This window comes from Equus przewalskii, chromosome 6 (genome assembly GCF_037783145.1).
Source record: "Equus przewalskii isolate Varuska chromosome 6, EquPr2, whole genome shotgun sequence".
Taxonomy (NCBI): domain Eukaryota; kingdom Metazoa; phylum Chordata; class Mammalia; order Perissodactyla; family Equidae; genus Equus; species Equus przewalskii.
The window spans coordinates 81,075,347-81,100,500 of record NC_091836.1 but is presented as its reverse complement, the minus strand read 5'-3'; the positions used below and the strand labels follow the sequence as shown (position 1 = coordinate 81,100,500).

At 36.3% G+C, this 25,154-nt stretch overlaps 1 protein-coding gene across 3 annotated transcripts in view; it reads right to left on the bottom strand.

Moving 5' to 3' along the window:
- Positions 1-25,154, bottom strand: part of USP47 (ubiquitin specific peptidase 47) — a 112,315-nt gene that overhangs the window by 16,536 nt on the left and 70,625 nt on the right. For all 3 annotated transcript variants that reach the window (XM_008542379.2, XM_008542370.2, XM_070626363.1), the window contains 11 exons: positions 18,002-18,097; positions 17,773-17,925; positions 15,075-15,242; positions 12,851-12,982; positions 12,104-12,180; positions 11,458-11,513; positions 9,088-9,200; positions 8,261-8,365; positions 5,399-5,606; positions 2,833-2,948; positions 45-167 (listed from right to left, as the gene is read on the bottom strand). In XM_008542379.2, the coding sequence (XP_008540601.2) occupies positions 45-167; positions 2,833-2,948; positions 5,399-5,606; positions 8,261-8,365; positions 9,088-9,200; positions 11,458-11,513; positions 12,104-12,180; positions 12,851-12,982; positions 15,075-15,242; positions 17,773-17,925; positions 18,002-18,097 (1,347 nt within the window). The remainder of the gene's footprint in view (positions 1-44; positions 168-2,832; positions 2,949-5,398; positions 5,607-8,260; positions 8,366-9,087; positions 9,201-11,457; positions 11,514-12,103; positions 12,181-12,850; positions 12,983-15,074; positions 15,243-17,772; positions 17,926-18,001; positions 18,098-25,154) is intronic.

Below are 25,154 nucleotides of genomic sequence, written 5' to 3'. Positions count from 1 at the left end.
TCTTACCAGCATAGAAAATAGTAACGAAAAAATAAAAGACATACCTTGTTACTTCTAAAAAACCCTTCAGCTTTCAGGGTCTTACTGGGCGCGGTGAGAAGACGCAGATCATTGTAGCAGCGCTCCAGCACTATTCTCATCGTCTCCGCAGGTAAATGGACAACGGTCTACGAGGAAAGCGAGTCAGTAAAAAAGGACTCTCTCAAGAATAATTGTGCTTGACTTGGAAATATGGGAAAATAAGACACTGCTGAGTTTTTCTTAAAAACAGCAGAAAGAAAATTAAGAGAAAAATATTTTTAGTAGAGGTTTACAAATTTTTAAAGAATCTATGGGAAAAATTATTAGTCCCACCCGTTAATTATGCTATAAATGAGAACAAAGTATTACCTATAAATATATGCTCTGAAATTATTTTAAAGGAAACGGTTTTTCACTGAAAATTCTATTCCTCTCAAATTTGCAAAGTAAATGAGGTGATTTGGTTCCAAAAAAAACTGAATAACTGACTTGTTGAGAACTGATGTCAAACCAACATCTATTTAACTTCTTGACTTTTGACAGGTTCTTTTGTATTCTGTGAATATTTATTAATACTTCTACTAAGTCAATTTTCTTATGTGTAAAATGAGATTAAATTAGGCAAAATTTAAAGTTATTCTAAAATTCCACATCCTTAATTTTTGGTGTCATTTTATAAATTTTACGTGAAATGATCAGATAAAAATAATTTACATTTTAAAAAACATAATTTGTTCTCAACACAACTAGTGATAACTAATTCTTAGCCAGTCTAGTAATACTTTAAACACTGTATTTCTCGGCACCATGTTTTGTGACTGCCTTTATTCTCTACAGACATATTTTTCCTCAACAAAATAATTAGCTTTCTCAGGGAAGAGAATGTCATGTGCTTCTTTTGTATTCTGCCTCAGTGCTCATACTCTAGATTAAACTATAATAAAGAGCAATTACACTAATGCAGTCTTTTTTATGAGCAATTTAATCATAAAATATGACTTCATAATATGATTTATTTCCTCCAATTATTACTTTGGCAAAAGTGTTGGGAGTCATTGTTGTCTTTTTAACATAATAGTAATTAAAACCCAACTTTTACATAATACCTTACAATTTTATTTTCACAGAGCATTTATTTGTTTTATAAACATTCACAACAACCCTGTTAAAACAGATATTAAAAAACCCCAGACGCAAATGCAAATGGGTGCAGCCACTATGGAAAACAGTATGGAGATTTCTCAAAAAATTCAAAATAGAAATACCATATGACCCAGCCATCCTACCTACTACTGGGTATTTATCCAAAGAACTTGAAATCACAATTCAAAGAGATTTATGCACCCCTATGTTCATTGCAGCAGCATTAACAATAGTCAAGATGTGGAAGCAATCCAAGTGCCCATCAACTGATGATGGGATAAAGAAGATGGGGGTGTGTGTGTGCGCGCGTGTGTGTATAACGGAATACTACTCATCCATAAAAAAGGACAAAACCGGTCCATTCGCAACAACATGGACGGACCTTGAGGTTATTGGGTTAAGCAAAATAAGCCAGACAGGGAAAGACAAACACCATATGGTTTTACTCATATGTGGAAGATAAACTGACACAGGGACCAAGAGAACAGCTAGTGGTTACCAGAGGGGAAGGGGGTTGGGGGTGGGCACAAGGTGTGAAGGGGCACATTTATATGGTGACTGACAAAAAATAATGTACAACTGAAATTTCAGAATGTTATAAACTATTTGACCCCAGTAAAAAAAAAAAAAAAACCCAGATGAGATAAAAGATGAGAATATCTTAAGACAAATGACTGGAAACTGGACTCAACTTCTTGACTTGAGATTACAGAATAATTTCCAAGACACCAAGGGACCTTAACCTGGGGTTTAGGAACCCTGCAAAATTTTGCTTATGTCTGTGTGCTCAATGTTCTATAGAGTACAGGACCCCTGAAAGGATAATAATCATTTCTCTGGAGGGGACTAGTTTGTTTGTCTGAGGAAATCTGAATGTTTTCATCATCATATTTTTCCAGCTCAAAAATTCCGAACGAGCCAATGTTCTTTATCATCGACTCACATAATGTGGCCAATATTTAATTCATCACCTTCCCTGTCAAATCTGCTCCCCCACCTTACTCTTCTATTTCTATTGACGTATCACTACCTTTCCTGGTCACCCAAGTTTGAAACTCCTCAGGTCACTGATGCTCCTGCGTTATTCCAACGTCTACCAATCGCAAGTCCTGCAGACACTATTTATATGATCACTCTTACCAATCTATACTTTCTCTCATTTGTGGTCACATGCCTTCACTGAATCACTTCCTCAACTTCCTCATCTACATTCCTGACTCCTCCCTCAGTCCATCTGGAACACTAGTCTAGGGTTGCCAGACTTTCCACTCTACGGCACAGCTCTCATCATGCCACTGCTCTACTTAGAAAACAACCAACCTACTTCTATTGCCTCCATCAAAGAGCCCAAACTTTTGTGCTTACTACTTAAAAACTCTCCATGAAATAAACCGAACTTATGTTTCCAGGCATATATTTTATAATGACCCAGCCCAACACACACACGATTGTTATGTGCACTTGCCTCCCACTTTCTTTCCTCCATAACTTTGGTCTATCTGTTTCTTGTATTTGCAGTGTCCTTCTCTCCTACCTATAGCTGTCTCCTAGCTATAAATATTGCTCCTTGAGGTAAATATTGGTTCCTATATCTTACTCATAACTATCACACAGTGCTTTGTAGAGAACAGGCACTTAAAAATATCATTGACCAATTTTAAAACTTACCTTTGAAATAAGCTGTTTGAACTCTGTGACTGTTTGATTTAAGTAAGCACGAACAGTGATAGGAGCAGCTACAGATTCTGCCTTTAGATCCACAACATGAACCTTCACCATCACTTCTGTCACATTTGAAAAACATAAAAACATAACTTGGGGTTATTTCTAAAAATGTACTTTACGTGGGCAATGCACTCAACACATTTCTAATAGATGGCAAAGATAACATTTTTTTAATTATCAAAATGGTAGACGTATGTTATACATGTATAATACATGTTAAAACTTCTTATTCACAATTATGAGATTATAAATATGCATAAAGAAATGGAAATGAGGCTGACAAAAAAGTTCTCCTAGATTTCTTTAAAAAATGAAAGAAGTCAAAATGTTATTTTTAAAAATATATGCTTTGTTTCCTTGTAAAACATAACATCACTGTCAAATTTATCAAGCATATTAAAAATACATATCCAAAGTTCCAAAATACAGACAAAAACCACAACACTAAATACATATAAATAACTACAGAATGCAAAACAAATAATAAAGGGAACATGGCAACCCTATCTGCTTTTGAACAACCTTCATTAAACCATTCAAGGTCTTGTTCATAATCACAAACTTCCTCTCCTCAAAATAATATTTTCTATAACCTATGGAAAATGCTACAGAAAAACTGTTTGGGTTTACATACTTATTTTTGCACTTAAAATTCTTTATATCACAATTTAATCCCATCTTCCCCTCTTCTGTTTTAAGGAGATCATATTAACTAAACTTTCAGGTACTAGAAAGATAAACGAGCTTCAAACACTACATTTAACAGACACCTACTCTCCAGCTTAACTGTTTTATCTTATATGTAGTATATGTCAATCCTCAGTTTTTTCCCTATGTTGCTAACCTAAATCTGACATAATAATCTGCTAAAGTTTTGATTATTAATGAATCAAAGGAGATTAAGTTTTATAATCCACACTCACATTTAGAATTCTCTTTTACTTTTTTTTTTTTTTTGAGGAAGATTAGCCCTGAGCTAACTACTGCCAATCCTCCTCTTTTTGCTAAGGAAGACTGGCCCTGAGCTAATATCCGTGCCCATCTTCCTCCACTTTATACGCGGGACGCCTACCACAGCATGGCTTTTGCCAAGCGGTGCCATGTCTGCACCAGGGATCTGAACTGGCAAACCCCGGGCCACCAAGAAGTGGAATGTGCGCACTTAACTGCTGCGCCACCAGGCCAACCCCTAGAGTTCTCTTTTAAAAAGTGGTTTTATCGCTGACTTCTGTTATACTTTAATCATAATCTTTGCTACCTAGTTAAAAAATAATCTGCAAGGTAGGGGCCGGCCCGGTGGCACAGTGGTTAAGTTCGACATAATAACATTAAGTGGTTAATGTTCCACTTTGGTGGCCCGGGGTTCGCCGGTTTGGATCCCGGGTGCGGACATGGCACTGCCTGGCAAGCCATGCTGTGGTAGACATCCCACATATAAAGCAAAGGAAGATGGGCACAGACGTTAGCTCAGGGCCACTCTTCCTCAGCAAAAAGAGGAGGATTGGCAGCAGATGTTAGCTCAGGGCTGATCTTCCTCAAAAAATTTAAAAAAAAAAAAAAATCTGCAAGGAAATGCTCCAAAGGGATTCTTTACAGATAGGGCAGAATCTGACTGAAGGAGCCCTTGAAAGAATACCACTCTTAATCTACTCTGGAAAGAGGAGCCTTCATTAAAAAAACGAGGTGTGTACATGAGCCACAGAGGAACAGAAATTTGAAAGGGTAGAAGATTTTCTAATTTCAAGTTTTAGGAATAAAAGCAGAGAACATAAGTCTGAATTCTGATTAGTGACTGATTCAAGGGAGTTAGGGTTAAGACAACAACAGTAAGAATTTTGTAAAATTATTAAACATTGTGATTTCCCCTTAATTCTTACAGTTTACACATAGCGATAACTAGAAGACTCCCAACATGTAACTGTCTTTAGGGTGTACTTTGGTAAAGTTGGGGGCATTGAATTTTGCTTTCCAGATCAGTCTCAAACAAAGAAAAAAACCCCAAGTTTCTGAGGAATGAGACAAATTTAATGAAAACAGAAAAAGCTGAAGTCCCTAGGACCTGTAGAAATGGCGAGGACAGAGAAAAACAAAAAACGTTCGCAGTGATGGGTTATAAAGCCACCTCTACAAGGAGAGGAAAGCAGACTCTACTGAGACTTTATGGGCATGTACTTTTTGTGGACCAGGGCCTTCTCTAGAAGGTAGAGGCGTCGGGGGGGCGGGGGGGGGGGTGGGGGGGAGGATGATTCAGTACTGAGGAAGAAAATCCCACTCAAGACTATAAACTACAAGTTTTCTTGTTTGGTTTTTAAATTTTGTGTATAGCTCTTTGAAAGTAATCTATAACTTAATTCCCAATTTGTGGCTGACTACTTCGCAACTTTTCAAAATTATTCTACATTTTAAGAGCATATAAAAAATTTAAAATTAAATTCATTTCCAAAAACAAAAAACTTTCTTATAAAAATTTTAAGTCCAGTACAACTCAAAATACTGTAAAATTCCTTACCTCCAGGCTTGTAAGACTGGAAAACTTGATCAGGTTTTCTTGTCTCCAATAGCAGATCAAACATATACGTTGACTTGACTCCACCTAGCAGAAGTCCCATTGGTGTATCTTCTTCTCCCTCATATGACCGTTCAAGATAATCATGAAACTCATCATATTTAACAAGGCGACAGCAATCCATGGGTATTACCTCTTCCAAATCCATCATCTAAAAGAAAATGACCCCCAAGAAAAAAGAAAAATATACAGTATTTCAGTCTGGCGTGTAATGGGACTATCAATAGGCTCTAACAAGCAATAAAATCCATATATTTATGATTTGCATAAAGCTCAAAGACATCTAAGTTAAAGGCATGACTTTGGTTATTTTTAAATAACCGTATTTCATCTTCCCTGAAATCATACAACCAATACACTAACATATTGAAAAAAAGACACTTTTGGTTTTAAAAAAAGTTAGCATTCTAAACTTTAGATGGACTCAAAACCAGTGTACAAGGTATTCTTCTATAATCACTAAGTTGGAAACATAAGGGGAAAACAACCAACTAGAATACGCATCTTTTGTTTTCTTAATTCGATTTGGAGAAGAACTGATAACTCAGGTATCTAGTAACTATCTTCCTAAGCACAGGAGGACAGCATGCCTTGTAGAGCCACCACAAAGGCGATGGCTTGTGGGTCTCTCAAGTGTTACCCCATTCCTCTCTGGACCTTCCCCTTCAATATTAGCCTCTAGAATACCTAAAGCTCAGGAATTTCTAGTGCAAAACTTCCCTCTAGCCCATGTCACTAGTAGATGGCATACCCTGGGTGCAACATCTCTTAAGTGGGAAATGAATTTCCTGGAGAAACATAGTAAGATTGCTCGGAAGTATTCTTTTTTCTTTTGAGGAAGATTAGCCCTGAGCTAACATCTGCCACCAATCCTGCTCTTTTTGCTGAGGAAGACTGGCCCTGAGCTAATATCTGTGCTCATCTTCCTCTACTTTATATGTGGGACACCTGCCACAGCATGGCTTGACAAGCAGTGTGTAGGTCTGCACCCAGGATCCGAACCAGCGAACCCCAGGCTGCCGAAGTAGAACGTGCGAACTTAACCAGTGTGCCACTGGGCTGGCCCTGCTCAAAAGCATTTAATATTTATTTAAGCTTTGTGATTATGATTTTAGAGAAAGATGTGTAACCTTGGGTGTGTGTCCCCATTGACCTCTACGCAGCCCCAACTCATCCCCAGAAATACAGCTCCGTTTCTGGTGCATAAAATAGATATGTTTCTCTCTTCTGTTTGTTTGACTTTTTATATTTGTGAACTTTTACTATTTGTAAGACAGTATTTTCTTCTCGCATTAGAAACTGAGGGAATATGAATCACCTTTACCGCTATAACTGATTGACCTTACTATGGATAACTGTTAAGACGTTACCTCTGTTTTAGTCTAATGTGGTTTCACTATTGTTTTGTAAATATGCTCTTGCAGTCCACCCTTCTGTTTAAAGGACTTTCACTTCAATGAGCTTAGTCCAGAGCCATCCACCCACTGTTGCTCATTCATTTACTCATTTACACGCCCACCCAGTTCTGACTCTCCTACGCACCAGGCAAGAGGACTGGAAATGCAACTGCGAGCAAAACCAGAAACCTCTTCACCCTTGTAAGTGCGTACAGTGTAGTGAGGGAAAGTGACGTTAATTAAAATAGTCACACAATTAAATGTAAATGTTCAATGCTGATAAGTACTATGAAGGACCAGGTACACAATACAAAGTGGTTCTCAAATTTAGCATGCCTAAAAATCACTTGAAGTACTTATTTAAAATGCATATTCCCAGCCAGCAACACAGAAACTCAGATTCATTTCTGGAATTAGGTTTCTAAGAGGAATGTGATTCTGGTGCAGGCTGTGTTGGATCACACTCTGAGAAACAATGTCAGCTATCTTGTGTACTATTTTTAGTATTCTCATTGATTCCATATACAATTAGAAATGAAATAATGTAGTATGTAATTTTTCTGTAGGTAACGACTTTAATTTTAGTCAAATGATGTTAATGTATATATGGAAAGGGCAAAAAAATTTAATTTGTCAAGTATCACAGATGACATTTAGAACAATCTGGTTAAAGAATGCTTCCCTCTCTATTTGCCTTTCAAAATCCACTAATAACTTCCCATTATTCTTAGAATAAAACACAAACTTCTATTCTTACAAAGTCTCTAATTCCATTTCAGGCTACTCTATTCTCATCCGAAACAATCTAAAACACAATGCCCCTTTTCTCAGTTTCTTGATCATGCCGAGCACTTTCTCACCTCACTTTTTACACATGCTGTTACCACTACTTAAAATATTCTTCCCCAACTTTTTGCATAGCTGTCTCCTTCTCATGGTTAAAGTCTCAGAATAAATAATCCCAATATACTACTGATTTACTTTACAGCATCTAAATGATAAGATATTTGCAAATTGTGATGTTTAAATATTTTTGGTCTTTTTTTTCCCCAATGAGGGCAGTGTGTCTTGTTCCCTCCGGTGTCTCTAAACACACCATATGGTAGGCACTTAATAAATATCTGCTAAATGAACATAAAGAATAAATAAGTATTTCTGTTTCCAACTCTGAGTTCTACAAAGCTTAGCTGGCTTTCAGAGTGAGAAACTGCTTAAAATCAACTGAGTATGTTCCAAAGGAGAGGTATAAATTACACTCTTTGAGAGACAGATGATTTAAATGGGCCATCCAAGTTACCTCAAGTGCTTACTCACATTATTACCCACTATAATAAAAACTTTGGAAAATATTTTAATACTGTTATCTGAGACATCAATAATGAAATGCCAACAGTGCACATAAACATACCTTATACGCCATTTCTACTGCTTCCTTTAATGTCTTATCCTTATGAACCTCCAATTTATTTTCCATCATTACTTGTTTCACAGGATGCAAACAGAATAATTTTATCTAGAAATTGTAAAATATCATCATCAACTCAGCAGGACATCAGTCAAAGCTTAATTCTTTTGTAGACAGCATTTTTTTTCCTAATAGTTAAAATATTATAATTTTTAAAAAACATTAATTGGGGTCATTTTCTCTCATGTCTATTTTTCTCACTTAATAATTGATAGTAACTATGTCTCATGTTACTAAAAAATTCAAAAACAGTAGTTTTAACAACTGTATGTTTCTTTATAAGCATGTATCATAATTTACAGAATCATTCTCCTACTGAGGCACATTCAGGTTGTTCCCAATTTTTTCCTAGTTTGGAAAATACAGTGATGAATGTCCTTTTGGTCAAAATTTTTACATGTTTGTGATTATCTCACTAGGAAATATTTCTTTGAGATAATTATATAAAATAATATGAATTTGCTTAAGGCTCTGGATAAATTCCACTAAATCTCTATGCAGAAAGGTTTACCAATTTGTTCTTCTTGTAGCAGTACGTGACAACATTCATCTCATTGTAACCTTACCAGCAGTGAATATCACCACTACGTTAGTCTTTTTATGCATAAAATAAAATCATATCTTATCTCAGTAATATAGCTGATGACATTGCTTAAAGATCATGATAGCCTAACTGTCTACAGAATCAACCCAACGAGTTAGTTATAAGAAGGGCAGTTAAGCAAATTCAATAGCACTTTTTAATTAAAAGTAAAATTACGACATCTAACCTTGCATGTATTGCGCTCAATTTCTCGTTGCCTCTTTTCTTGTTCTTCCAATTCTCTCTCTCTCTGCACCAAGCTTTTAATATGTTCTGGATATTCATCTACTTCTAGAAATTCTATTAATAAAAACAAGGTAAGACAGTGTCACCAAAATTGAGGTTCTTTTATTTAATGTTGTTCTACTGTGTCCCCACAGTACATACTTGTACCATAGCTCTCATCAAAATAGACCTCAATTCCATCAATCTCTCAACTTGGAACATGAGTTTCTTTCAGACAAGGGTGAAGAGGTAGTTGATAATGACACACAGTTAGGTTTCATATTTTAAAAAGCCATATATTTATCCATAAAAGCTCTTGGCTCCAGGACAATTCTAGCATGCAGACTGATTTTTAGAATGAGAAAGCCTGTCTGAAATTCAGAAATAAAACAACTTCTGATTTCAAATCGTGCTACTGCCATCAAATTGTGTGCCCTCAGGCAATTTTACTTCTCCAGACCTTGGGTTCTTCAGCTAATTAATAGCACCTGCCCCACAGAGTTATTAACTGATAAAATAAAATGTAATAAATGCTGTCACTGCCGTAACTACCACAAATGCTATCTATTTACTTATTGCTATTCGCTAATATTATTTTTCCTTTGTCCTCAAAGCAGTCTTTTAGCTGCCTTCTGATCAAAGAACTTCAGATGTAACTCAAAGCATTAAAAGTGACAATATGAGATTATGACACTGCTTAATAAAGCCAACAATTATTAGGCATTAAACAGGGGGAACAATTTATATATAAAAAACAAATCATGCCTCTGTGGAAGGTGAAAATCCACTGTTTTTAGAAATGAGCTCTAATTCTAAAAATATTCCATAGCATACGTACAGCGCCCTCTGGTGCTTCATCATAAAACTAGAGCGGGGAAAATGGATACAGGGAAGTCGAGTTACAGCAGCCCTGAAACTATGGGAATGCTGGGCCCCACAGAGGACACAAGAACTACGACCCTGGCTCTGCCTCCAGGCAGCTATGACCTTGGAGAAATTACTCTTTGGAGGTTAGTTTCTTTATCTGTAAATTACGATTCATTACTTCTACTCTGAAATCTCTGTTCTGAAATGACTTCTTGTTATAATTTCCATGTTTTTCATTAATTCCATAGTAAATTATCAAGCAGCCACTAAATGATAGATTCTGGACTATACCACTGGTGAAAATATGAGTAAGTCCTAAGCCTTGTACCAAGTGAACTCCCAATCTAACAAAGGTTTACAAAAATTTAAACAAAAGCATTGAACTGCTTAAAATAGATGTACTCATAGTATAGTAGTTTCTAAACAAAGGAAATATGCTGAAATCAGACAGCGATTATATTAGTTTAATTACAAAAAGAATATGTGCAAACACATCACCTGTGTACCTATCTGTATGTACACGCACAGCACACTCCTACCTATTTGTAATACAGCTTCAGTCGGAGTCAGAGCCAGCAAGAAAAAACAGGAACTGCAATTTTTTTTTTTAAAGATTGGCACCTGAGCTAACATCTGCTGCCAATCTTCTTTTTTTTTTTTTCTTTTCTCCCCAAAGCCCCCCAGTACATAGCTGTATATTTTAGTTGTGGGTTCTTCTAGTTGTGCCATGTGGGACGCCACCTCAGCATGGCCTGATGAGCAGTGCCATGTCCGCGTTCAGGAGCCAAACTGGCAAAGCCCTGGGCCGCTGAAGCAGAGCGCGCGAACTTAACCACTCGGCCACGGGGCCAGCCCCTAACTCCAGTTCTTAAGAATGTCTCTAAAGTGGTAAGTTGGAGGCTTACTTTATCTAGGGTCCCTATCCAAAGCATTTAGACACTAAAATACTAAAAAAAAGCTTGTAATTTAAAAAAAGCAATAATAGCCAAATTTGAGTTTTTACTATGTACTAGACATGATGCTAAATGTTATTTCACTTAATTTTTTTATAACAATCCTATAAAATACTACAATTATTCTCATTTTACAGATGTGGAAAGTAAGACTTAGAAAAGTTAAATAACTTGCTCTGGGACATGCAGCTGGTGAGTTACGACTGCTACACAGGTCTGAGCACTTATCATCACTGACCCCAACTGCATATGATACAATTTTACTGCAAATATCCAATTTATTTAATGTAGAGTAAGTTTTGTCTCTTAGTGTATTAAAAAACGGTTCAACTTTTTTCCAAGTGTTTTTATCAGTTGGTGTTATCTCCTAACAGTCTTTATAATCAATTCTTCCAGGCATAAAAAAACTTAATTGCCCTATCATTTAAAAGTGGTTATCTGGGTTTGCAAACTTGCAAAAGAAATTAGTTTATAACACAGATTAAAAGCAAATTAATTATATGTTAACATACTTGCATTTCTTGCTGGGTCCTTCAGTCTATATATCAGCATGTATGCATTTGTGGAGCTAGTAGAAATATAAAAAAGATTAATGGGGACAAAAAGTAGATTGGAAAGATTCCATTTCCTAGCATCAAATATTTACTTAAAATAGTAGTTCTTTGTTATTTCAAACATTAGAAAATCATGTAACTTTCTTGGACAGATTCAAATTTAAAACATTCTAGCAAGAAAAGGAGAATCTACTTTGCTTTTCCTGACACACTTATGAGAAGAGTTCATATCTCCTCTTGGTAACACAGTAAAGTTTTCAAAATACCTGTGTCTTAGAAACGATTACTACAGTTAAGTCAAGAGTCAGCAAACTTCTCTGGAAAGGGCTAGACAGTAAAAGCCTTAGGATTTGTAGGTCAAATGGTCTGGGTTGCACTCATTTAACTGCGGTTGTAGTGGGAAAAGATCAACATACAATATTTAAACAAATAAGTATGGTGGTATTCTAACAAAACTTTATTTCCAAAAACTGAAGGCAGGCTGGATTTGGCCCATGAATTATATTATGCCAATCCTTGGCTTAAATCTTTTTAATGGTAAAAAATGTTAAGAAGCTATAATTAATTCTAATTTATAAACACTAAAAATTAGCAAGTTATTTACCTTGCAAAAGCACTGGAGTAATATCCTCTGCTTCCTGAAGATCCACCATGTGTTTTCTTAATGTCCTCTTGTGTTATCTAAAAAGTTGTGACACTATTTACTTTTTTGTAAAATCTGTAACACCGTTACCTTTATGTCAATGTGCAACCCAATTTTTTTTTCAATCTTTTTTTTTTTCTGCTTTATCTCCCCAACCCCCCACCCCCCATACACAGTTGTATATCTTAGTTGCATGTCCTACAAGTTGTGGGATGTGGGACACTGCCTCAATGTGGCCTGACGAGCGGTGCCATGTCCGCGCCCAGGATCCGAACCCTGGACTGCCGCAGCGGAGCGCGCGAACTCAACCACTCGGCCACGGAGCCGGCCCCTGTGTAACCCAATTTTTAATGTCAGAGTTAAATGGACCACACAGATACCAATTCACAAAATTTAATCATAATCAGTGGCTGCTACTGGCCAACAGTTCTAGCACTCCTAAATAGGCAGCCTGCATGAAGGCTCAGGGCAAGAAGAAAACTGGAAGTCTATCTCTTTGAAACAAGAGAAGCCTCAAACAAAATAAAGAAATAACAGTAAACAAAGCAGGAAATTTACTGAAAGCAAAATCAAAAGACTGATTTGGTATGAGTCTTAAAATGCTACACTAGACAGACCGAACCTCCCCTTTTTAAAAATTCCCACTATCAATTAGAAACATCCCTACTCTCGTCTTTCAGAATAATCATCTTAAAAACCCCTCCTTACCCTGCTAACATGTTGATCATTGAAGCTGTACCACTGTTCATCACTGAAGGACTTTATACAAGCATAATAATGGCCACCGGCAGCGCTCCCTGAATGAACCATAACTGAGAAGAGCTCATAGATTAAGGAATTCTGAGGGGAAAAACAAAAGCCACTCAGAGAAGGGGAGAAACACAAAATCCTTCTTTGTATATTTCCTATTCTTTATTAGTACATAGTGAAGTAACATGTTAGCTGTCCTATATGTTTATCGTAGGTCAACTTTCCTCTAAGATAATCAAAATGGCAAATCATCATATAATTTCATATACCACAAGTTTCATCCAGTGTATTTCTTCGCCTTTTAATTTTGCTATAACCCCTAGAACTATGCATATCTAACGTATAAATTTATTCATTTATATAGAAAGAAAATAAAAGTCTGACATTTTAGAAGCAAGTGCTACATATAAGACTTCCAATATGCACAAGATTAAGAAATTCTGAACATTGTCTTTTATTCAAATAAGATTCTATTTCCTTTACAAAAGAGCTGAAGGATTTAATGATTTAGAACATCTTCTAATGCATATATGTACTATTTGTGATCTAGTGATCTACTGATCTATATCTGTCAGGTATGCAAAGCTGGTTCAACATGAGTAAATCTATCCATATAATCCAGGGTAAAAAATCACATGATTATATCAATCGACTCAGAAAAAGCATTTGACAAAAATCCAATACTCATTCATGATAAGAACTCTCAACAAACTAGGAAGAGGGGAACCTCCTCAACTTGATAAAGAACATCTACAAAAAACCCAGAGCCAACATCATATTGAATGGTGAGAGACTGAACACTCTGCTCCTGAGATTGGAGACAAGGCAACAATGTGCTCTCACCACTCCTGTTCACCCCTAGATGGGAAGTCCTCCCTAGCGCCATAAGACAAGAAAAAACAAAACTCAGACACAATTGTCTATGAAGAAAAACAGGCAGGGGCAGGATTCAGCCCTGGAGCCACAGTTTGCCAACTCCTGCTTGAATGCAATCTTCTTTATACTAAGTTACAATGTATCCACTAATTACTCATTCCATAGCATTTCACACTCAGCTATGCCCTCAAAGAAACAGAAAATTTTAAAAGGTAAACGGTAGTGGTGATGGAGGTGAGAATCATGGTCTTGGTCCAAAAAGAGATTTATGTAAGCGAAACTCCATTCTTAAACACTGCCTAAAAAACTCTGTATTTAAGATGACTCTGTAAGACTCAAGCTAGTGATCAGTCCTCACGCTAGTGATTTGTTAGCACACCATGCTCAAGACATCTGACCTGTAATTCCCTCAATAAAGCAGATTATAGGAATGTGAAAGAAATAGTTTGATATGATCTTAAAAATCATGATGCAGTGACACAAAAGATTCTACCCTAGAGATTAATGAGTTTTGAAAAATTATAATCCACGGAACTGTATAATTTTTTGAAGTGCTTTAAGGGTTGTCGGGGAGCAAGGCTGGGGGCTTTGGGTTTCCCCTACCTCAAAAAGATCGGTTCTATTATTAACGGTTTCATAAAGGGTTCCATACCCAGAAGTTTTTAAATCAACAGCTCTAGTCTAATACTTTCATTTTGCTGTATGAGAAAACTCATCTGATGTAAGATTTAGAGGTTTGCTGCAACTTCAAAGGCAGAGGCAGTTTCTTGACTACCAGGGCGCACCCCTTCCACACCACCTGACCCAGCCGGCTACTGTTAAAGTTCAGCCTCCCAGAAATTAATGCCCCCGCCCATAAGCAGTTTTTCCTAAGGTTTAATAGTAATCACAAATATGCATAAAAACAATACCTTAAAAAAGTTTTCTTTTTTTTTTTGAGGAAGATTAATCCTGAGCTAACTACTGCCAATCCTCCTCTTTTTGCTGAAGAAGACTGGCCCTGAGCTAATATCTGTGCCCATCTTCCTCTACTTTATATGTGGGACGCCTGCCACAGTGTGGCTTGCCAAGAGGTGTCATGTCCACACCCGGGATCCGAACTGGCGAACCCTGGGCTGCCGAAGCAGAACGTGCGAACTTAACCGTTGTGCCACCAGGCCAGACCCTCAAAAAGAGTTTTGACTCTCAGAAGTTAAATTTCTTTTAAAGAGAATTTTATCAGTCACAACAGCTAGAGAATTATATAGCACTTCAGCGGTTACTTGATTCTCTCTTTCAAGAAAAACGTACAAACCATAAAAGGTACCTTTTCAAGTCCGGGTTTTGAAATCTTTTCAGTTCCACTATTGTTTTCGAGGCAGATCCCTTCATCCACCCCATCATCATTGGAGAAATCATTGCTCATTTGATCACTGTGGCAACTGCCTTCATTTTCTGCTCCACTGTCAGTGCAGCTTTCAGTCTGTGGAGATTTCTTAACAAAACACAATGATCGTACAATTATAAGCTAAATAAAGGGAAAATATATACTCAGTAAAACTTTTTATCTATATGGTGCTAACTTTTCATGTAATTTAAAATATTATTGTTAATAAAAATACTCATTTTACTTTAAGTAAATGTATTTTCTCTCAAAAAATGAGACCTTAAATAAAATTAAACAAAAAAGTGCATTTTAAAAGCATTTCTATTAATGTCCTTAAAATCCCAATACAACAAATTAGTGATTCAGAATTCTATTAAACTCCAATTATGTTTATAGTTACAAAGTAACAATATAAAATTACCATTTCTTTCACCAAAATCCATAAAAGTAGAGAAGCTAAGCTGCAAAATGAGCTTCTTTTGTTCTCAAATCCCAAAAGAATATCATCTTTTTTTAGGAACAAAAAGTTCAATTCAGCTTATCACTGTGCTGGGTATTACAGACAATTAGAAAGAAAAGCAAGACACTGTATCTATCTTCAAGAATTTTATACTCTAGTGGAAATGTAACAATAGCAAATCATACTCTTCCAGGCTTCTATGATTTTTAAATCTCTCTCATGCAAATTTAATTTGAAGAAATCTACTTCTTAGAAATCCCCAAACAACTCTTTCCTTCCTTTTCTTTTAATATTTTATATACATACGTAAAAATGTTTTCATTTAAATAGTTTAAGAATTCTTCTCTAAGATGTAGGCTCTTGGCAAGTATAAGGCATTGCATAGAAGTTCTTGAATTACCCAAGCAATATATAATAAGCACCAACTTTTTATTTATTTATTTATTTTTATTTTTTTTTTAAGATTTTATTTTTTCCTTTTTCTCCCCGAAGCCCCCTGGTACATAGTTGTATATTCTTTGTTGTGGATCCTTCTAGTTGTGGCATGTGGGACGCTGCCTCAGCATGGTTTGATGAGCAGTGTCATGTCCGCGCCCAGGATTCGAACCAACGAAACACTGGGCCGCCGGCAGAGGAGTGCGCAAACTTAACTGCTCGGCCACGGGGCCAGCCCCAATAAGCACCAACTTTTTGCCAAGAACTTTGTTGTTGGAACTGCATCTTACAGTCTTCATCCCTCAAGAGTTTGGTTCAAGGAAAAATGGAGGTGAAAACCGACTTGAGAACTCTACACCAAGTCCAGAGAGATCATTTCTGAAACTCTTTTAACTAAACCAGAACATCTTCTCTTCTCCCAAGAAATGGACCTAGAACTTCCTAGAAGTTTCTGTTAAACTTTCTATCTAGATTTTCTTCCCTTGGAAAAGATTTCCCTTTTCAGGAAACAGATTAGGAATATACAGAAGACCAATCTAATATTCATCTCTGTTTGAGGAGGAATACTAAAAAGATTATGTCTCCTTTGAAAGTTTGGTATATTTTGGGGTAGATTGTTTAGTTTACACACAGCATTTAAGATATTATTTTAAATTAAACCTTTCAAAATGTTACCTGGTCATAGGCAACATTCAATGAACAATCGACTTTATCTAAGGTACTCCCTTCTACAAAAGCTCTAAAAAGCAATTACTCTCCTTACTTCAGAGAAAGGAAAGTGAGGCTCAGAGAGGCTGCTCACATTGCCTCTTGCTATTTAAGAGCACCAAATAAAACCTGATGAATGTTTAAAATTATTTTTGACCTTCTGGGAAAAGGCATTTTTCTAACTATAATCATCATTTCTAACCACAAAAAATGCTTCATGGTAGTTTTGAGAATAATAAAGATTTATCACTCTGTAATAACTATGTTAAGTGATTGTAAACATTTCCCATAATGAAATCAGAAGAGTTTCCAAAAGAATAGAGTAGGACATTATGAATCTTCTACTGGAGAAGGACAGAGGAACCAGAGAATTCGGGGAGGTCAATAGGTGAAAGAAATTGATGAGTATTACTGGTGTCCTTCAAAGTTCCAAAAAATAAAGACTCATTAAATAAGGAAAACAGACAAATACCTTTATTTTCTAGCTTTCTAACCTAGCCAGTTTAAGAGCTGACAAACCTGAAGTGAGAACAACACAGAAACCTTAATCCTCAAAAAAGACACAGGCAAATAGAAGAAATAAGGCCATACTACCCAGTTTTCCTGTTCACTCATTGATTCATGTATATTTGTTCTGTGTTTATTATGTGTTTATTACCAGAAACACACGTGTACCCCATGTCTAGAAAGGTTTGTTTCAATAACTGGGAAAGTGATGAAACATAAGATTATCACTCAAATTAAAGAAATAATTTCAGAGTTTGAGATCCTTTCCGTCTTTTCAAAGAATGTAAATTACTCTGATCAAGCAAGAATATTGAAATATAATTTACAGGGAACAGGAAAAGCTTATACAAAGCTAGGTCTTTTTACGGAGCTTGGCATGAGACAATAAGGAAAGCAAGGAAAAGCTTCCATCAAGAAGACAGTCTCAACAACATCAGTGTTAAGTTACCCCAAACAGCTCTTTTAAACACAAGACAGACCAAAATGGATTAACAAAAAAATAAGGAAAAAAATATAATAAATATTTACCTCATCTTCAACATCAATAAATGTACTCATATCTAGCTCCTCGGGAAATGTCATCCGATCATTCAATTTAATCCTGTGCATGGTTGTATAATCAAAATCAAACCTTTTCAATTGTAAGGTCAGTAGATAAGGGAAATGCAAAAACCGAAGACCCTGGGAAAAAAAGGGACCTATTAAATATTGCATATTATCTCAGATAATTAAGTATTAATTTCTACATAGCATCTACCTTTCGTGCATCACACTTCTTCTTACAACGTTCACAAAAATATTGATTTGGGCCATCCAGGATCTCAGGCTGAATAAACGCATGCAACGCTTCTTCCTAGTTAGAAAAAAAATAACTTTTATAATTACTTAAAAATATTATAATATTAATGACAAAGCCCTGAATATAAAAACACTGCAGTTACCAAATACTTATAAGTAGAATGGCTAGAAAATTAGAAACTCAAAGTGCAAAAAGGAAAAAATTATCCTTATAAAAACTGAGCAAAAAAAGAATTACTTTATTTCATGCTGCATGAGATCTGCCTTTCCTAGTACTGCATACCACAGTTGTTTCTAGCTAATTTTTATTGGCTTTACATTGTGGTGTTTGGCTAAATAATCTAATAAAAATCCTCAATCTTTAGACTGAAAAGGAGTTCGGTGCTTCTCAGAAAAGCAGGCACATGTGTCACTGCAATCTTGTAAAGGGAGACGACAGTGCAATAAAGAACACAGAACTCTGAAGGACTCCCGCTGCCCATCCGTGGGGAAACCTAATAGACGCGTTTAAGCACTATCTTTGGGCCAGTCAGTAAGCCACCACTGCGCTAGTTACAAAGACTGGAAAACACTGCAGTCTTCTCACTGCATGTCAAATACTGCTCCATCTGAAAACATGCAACGAGAGCTCCTGGGCTGTTCACCTAGTGCAAGGAACTGTGTGGTTCTTTTTCTCCATACAACCTTAAGACAAAAGCAAGAAACTCAGCATAATTCCTGTTGAAGAATCAGTGGGCATAAAATCAATTTTTAATTTTTAATCACTGATTTTTCACAATCAAAAAAACAAATTTTAGTTAACATGTAAGGTAAGATTGCATAAATCTCAAATTTTGTTTGATGTCATCTCTTTTCTTCACACATGGTCTAAGCAGAACTACTAACAATATTTATTACACATAAAGAAAAGAAAAGGAATCATTAAGACAAACAAAATATCTTCAAATATTTTTCTTTTGGTAGAGAACAAGTTGTTCCTCAAAAGATAAATAAAGGAGGGGCTGGCCCCGTGGCCGAGTGGTTGAGTTCCCACGCTCCGCTGCAGGCAGCCCAGTGTTTCGTTGGTTCGAGTCCTGGGCGCGGACATGGCACCGCTCATCGGACCACGCTGAGGCAGCGTCCCACATGCCACAACTAGAAGAACCCACAACGAAGAATATACAACTATGTACCGGGGTGCTTTGGGGAGAAAAAGGAAATAATAAAATCTTTAAAAAAAAAAAAAGATAAATAAAGGAGGTTGATCTGGCAAAACGGACTTAATTATAAAATAGCTGGCAAAGCTTATAAAACTACTATCCACATATTGTTTGATAAAATATTTTGGAATAAGATCAAAAATATGAAAAGATATTAAAAATGCTTGTAACTTCATCTATCTCCTATTTTGTTCTCAGAACACCAGGAATCACCAAGGGGGCGGGGAGGGCATTAGCTGTTTTCCACATGACCAAGCATTTTACTGGAGGTCACAGCAAAGGACACATGCAGAAAATGATTTTTTTTCTCTGAAGCATATTTTAAGCATGAAAAAAAGCAAATTCTGTACAAACATAACAGAAAAAAAATCCTTCCAGGGGCCAGCCTATGGCACAGTGGTTAAGTGACTGCACTCCACTTTGGTAGCCCAGGGTTTGCGGGTTTGGATCCTGGGTGCAGACATATGCACCACTCATAGAGCCATGCTGTGGTGGTGTCACACATAGAAAATAGAGGGAGATTGGCACAGATGTTAGCTTAGCAACAATCTTCCTCAAGCAAAAAGAGGAAGATTGTCAATAGATGTTAGCTCAAGGACAATCTTCCTCAGCAAAAAAAAAAAAAAAAAAAGCTTTCATATAAATCACATCTATAGCTTAACACAGTCCGATATAGGTTTCAAATTTGTCAAGCTTTCCAATAGACATAATTTGAATTGGTAAAACACTTAACATCTAAGAAAAGAGTGGGGGAGAGTGAAAACTTATGTAATTCAAATTCTATTTTACTAAACTAAGGTGTATTAGTCTCTGGCTTACAGTTCATAGCTAGAGCTGTCTTTTTGTTGTTGTTTAATTTAAAACTCAGAGAAAAATTTAAAGAACAGAAAATTCCCATAAACTTTCTACTTAGACTCACCAAGTTCTAACATTTTGCTACGTGTGTGCTTCATCATTCTCCTACCCACACACACATTATGATGTATTTTTCTGAACCATTTGAGAGTAGGTTCACACATCATGCTTTTCCTCTTAATACTTTAATGTGACTTCTTAAGAATAAGGATATTCTTACATATACAGTAGAGTTATCAAACTCAGGAAAATTTAACACTGATAAAGTGCTTTTTGTCAGTCCATATTTCAATTGTCAATTCTCCTAATAATGTCCTTTATAGCATTTCTCCCTGTCCTGTACAGAAACAAATCCAGGATCACAGATTGCATGTGGCAGTCTGTCTCTTCAGATTTTCTTTGTCTAGAACAAAGGAAATGCCTTTCTTTCTTTCATGACTTTAAATTTTTTTTGTAGGACCCGTTATGTTCTTCATGATTAGATTCATTCCTTATTAGACTAGTGATATGTCCTTTTAAGGCTGTCACAGTCACAGGCCATGACGTCCCTAACTCTTTCTCGGTGATATTAACTTTCATCACCTGCTCAAGGTGTTGTCCTGTTTTTCTACTATACAGCTATTATCTTTTCTCCTTGCAGCTAATAATCAATCTTCATAAAAGACCCTTGGAGACCACTCAAAAATCCTGAGCCTTAAACTTTCCACCCTGGCTTCAGCATGCACTAATAGATTCTTGCTTAAACCAAATTTTAATGTGATGTTTGCTTTATGAGCCAACTTGAAAATCTTTTTCATTTCATAGGCAATTTAAGCCCATTTATATTTGATGACTGATATGTTTTGTTTCATCTCAGTCACTGCTGTATGCTATAATTACTGCGTGTATTAAGTAATATTTACTGTGTTCCTTTCTCTACGTGGTGTGTTTTCTTGCTACTTATTACATTTTCTTTTGGTATTTAGGAAGGTTAGTAATTTGGCTCTAGTGCATTTATACTCGTTGGTGCCCTTAATACTCTTTTTTCCCCCCTTTTTTCCTACTCAAGCTTTTACTGCCTAGTCTGCCAGTTTTAAATGGTATCCTGTCTCTTACCCACTCAATAGTTTATGATCTTATTCTACTTTCCCTTTCCTTCCCCCTTCTCCTTTTTAAGGAATGGTATTCTTTGTACTTTTCTAACACGTAATCTTTCATATTATTCTTCTACCCATGTCCCCACTCTTGTGTTATTTAGTCCTTAACTTTACAACTGCACAAACGAAATGCTCACAGTCCTTTAGCTGCAGCTTCCCCGGGGATCTCTTGGTTGGATGGAGCTCATCCTCTAATCAACTTCTCAGGAAGGGCTCATGGTGACGATATTCCATGTTCAAAACTGGGTTTCTATTGCCATCATAATCGAAGGGAAACTCAGCTGGAGATCAAATCTTCCCTTGAGTTTCTTGAAATTGTTACCCTGTTGCCATGACTTGCACGTTGCTCTTCAGAAACAGGATGCCAGTGCAACTGACCCTTAAAGTTTAACAGTCTACTAAAATATGTCCCAGAGACGATCATCCCAGGTCAACTGGTCCAGGTACACGGTGGGTCCTTCAAAAGGCACAGCTAAATCTCCCTTATTCCTAGAAAGTTTTCCTGGATTATAGCTTACAAATTTTGTCCCACTTGTGTTTTTTTTCTTCACAGACTCTTAATTATGTTGGACTTCCGTTGCCGGTCTTACCTTTCAATTATTTTCTTTGAGATACTTTTAATTTCTTTATCTCATTTTCATTTGATGTCCCTCCTTAGATTTTCCTTTCATTCTATTCTCTTGAGCACTTTATAATTTACTCTTTGTTTCTAACATAGTTTTGTCTTTTTCTTCAATTTCTTTACTGAGTTTGATCAACTCTCGTGTTCCTACCCGTTTTTTTAATCTGTTTCTCTCCTTAAACTTTTGGATACCAGGTTTCGTTTTGCTTGTTTGAGAATATTTAATTTAGTCTAGACTACTGTGTTACAGTATCCTACTTTGTGGTTATTCTCCTAAGTCTTTTTTTGGGTGGGGGGGATTTTCATAAGGTGGAATACTTTAACACATATTTTCTGTTTTCTTCTAACGGTGGTGCTAAGTTTGGTTCATTTTCCCCTAGTCATTCTGTGGAGAGCAGTCTTTAGCTAGAGTGTGCCTTCTCTTGTCAACTTAGTGAAGGGCAGCCTCTTGACCGGGAAATGGGAGGGGAGAGGCTGGGATCTTCTTTCATTTGGCAGGACCCTTAAGTTTTCTCTTTCTTCTTGTTTTCTCTTCACTGCTATGACTCAGAGGCATCACCCCTGCTCTGTTCATCTCCTTCTTCCCCCAAAGGAAAATTCCTCCAAGGCCGCCACTTCTAATTCTGCGCACTCGAGAACCCCCTCCTCACAGCTGCTGGTATCAACTACCAAGTCTCAGTCTATGTCCACGACTTTGGCACGCCCTGTTGTACTTCCTCTTTTTGAGGATGCTTTTGTCTCCATTTTATGTCCTTCAATCCCCTCTTCTCTGTTTCATAGTCTCTAAAGTTTCCCACTTCCCACTCTCCACATACACAGGCTTACAGCAGCAGTGGACGCTCTCTTAGAACCTGGTGATTATTTTGCTGCTCACAGGTAATTTGAAATTCAGGATATTCTGTCTCCTACTAATGCGGAAGGAACACAAATGAAACCCAACTACCCCGTACCTTCTACAGTGTTTTGGGAGGATGTGTGGAGATAGACAGATTCAGGTGGCCACCATTATCTTTCAGATTGAGAAACCAGTTAAAGCTATACTAACAATTTCCTATAGCTTCCTTACTATAGTTTCAACAATTTGTTACCAGGATAAATATAATTAAGATTAGTCCGTTAAAAAAATTAGCTTCAATTCATCCATCCATTCAACAAATAAATTATGTAAATGATGGGCTAATGTGGCTATATACTTCCATCTTCACGTAATATGATGTACAAGATAACTAAAAATCATGCAAAACAGTATTTTAGATATTAAAAAATAAGTTATGAATCATAAAAATGGAACAAAATATTATAAACACTTTACATTATTAATACAGACAAAAAACCTGCACTGCTTACTATGAGCCATCCTCATGAGTATGTTACATTCATGCGTCAAGCTTCCAAACCAGCTTTGGGTCGACTATGATGGTTTTTCATCATTCCAGAGTGAAAATATTTTCTAGAGCTTATTCCTCCTCATTTATTATACAAAATGTAATTCTGCACTTTTTTTTAAGATTCTGTCATTTTCACAGTTCAGAATAGAACACAGAGAATTCTTACATCCTTAGTTCTCCAAATAAAAAATACTTATCACAATTTTACAGTTAATGCAAAAAATCTAGGCACAGTGCAATCAAAAGATATAACCAAGAAATTATACTGCCTATAAATCCTCCTGCTTTTTTAAACTATTAACCTAATAAAATTCTTTCTCTATCATTCATTGCCTATTTTATTCTGAATGGAGAAATGAGTGTTAAAATATGATACTTTATCTTTCAAATTGAACAAAAAAAGATAAATCAGAACCACCACTGACAACTATTTCCTAACCCATTTTGAGGTACTTAGCGATTTTGTGCTAACGATATACATCAACAGATATATTCAATCATCTTTCCCAGACACACTTTAAGTTGTGTTTTTGTTTTGTTTAACTAGGAAAAGAACTCTAGATACTTTTGCCTAAGCCATCAACTTTTTTAACTGCAATTTTTGAGATACTTGTAGATTCACATATAATTCTAAGAAATAATACAGAAAGAACTCTTGTATGCTTTGCCCAGTATCCTCCAAAGGTAACATTTCGCAAAACTATAGTATACTATCACAACCAGGATATTGGCACTGACACAACACACCTGTCTCACTCGGTTTCCCAGTTTTCGTGTACTCACTTGTCTGTGTACTAAGTTCTACACAGTTTGATCAGCGGCATAGGTTCACATATCCACCACTAGGCAAGACACTGAGCGGTGCCTACACCACAAGGATCCCTCGTGTTGCTCTTCTTTAGTAACCACCTACTCATCCTTCCCCCGGCCCCAGAAAATCTATAAGCTCTAGCAATGATTAATCTGTCTCCTAGTTTGAAAATTTTGTCATATCAAAAATATTATATAAATGGAATCATATCATATACAACCTTTTGGGACTGGCTTTTTTCACTCAGCATAATTCCCTGGAGATTCATTCAAGTTTTTATGTGTATCAATAGTTTGCTCCTTTTTATTGCTGAGTTTTATTCTATGGTTTGTATGAGCCGCAGTTTGTTAAATCATTCACTTCCTAAAGACATCTGTGCTGATTCCAGTTTGGGGATATTAAAAACAAAGACGACACTATGCACATTCGTGTACAGGTTTTTGGGTGAACATAAATTTACGTAAGTTTTCATTTCTCTGGGACAAATAACTGCTGGAGTCTATGATAAGTGCATGCTTAGTTTTACAAGAAACTGCCTGTAACATTTCACACTCCCAGCAAGAATGTACGAGTGATCCAGTCTCTCTACATTGTTGCCAGCTTTCTGGACTGTCATTATTTTTCATTTTGGCCATTCTGGACGTAGAGAGTGCTATCTTCACCGTGCTTTGAATTTGCAGTTCCCTAGTGATACTGAACATCTTTTCCTGGATTTATCTCACATCTGTATATCCTCTTTGATAAAATGTTATGTCTTTTGCCAATTGTCTAAATCGATTTCTTTTACCACTATATTTTGAGACTTCTTTATATATTCTAGATTAGTCCTTGGTCAGATACGTGGTTTGCAAGTGTGTTCTCCCAGTCTGTGGCTTTTTATCCTCTTCACATGCGCTTTCAAAGAGGAAGTGTTTTTAAATTTTCATGAGATCCAATTTGTCAATTTTCCCCTTTGTGAATTGTACTTTTGGTATCAAATCTAAAAACTTGTTGCTTAGCCCGAGATCTGGAAGAATTTTTTTAAATGTTTTTTTCTAAAATTTAACTTGACATTTTACGTTTAAGTCTATGATCCATTTTAAGCTAATTTTTGTACAAGAT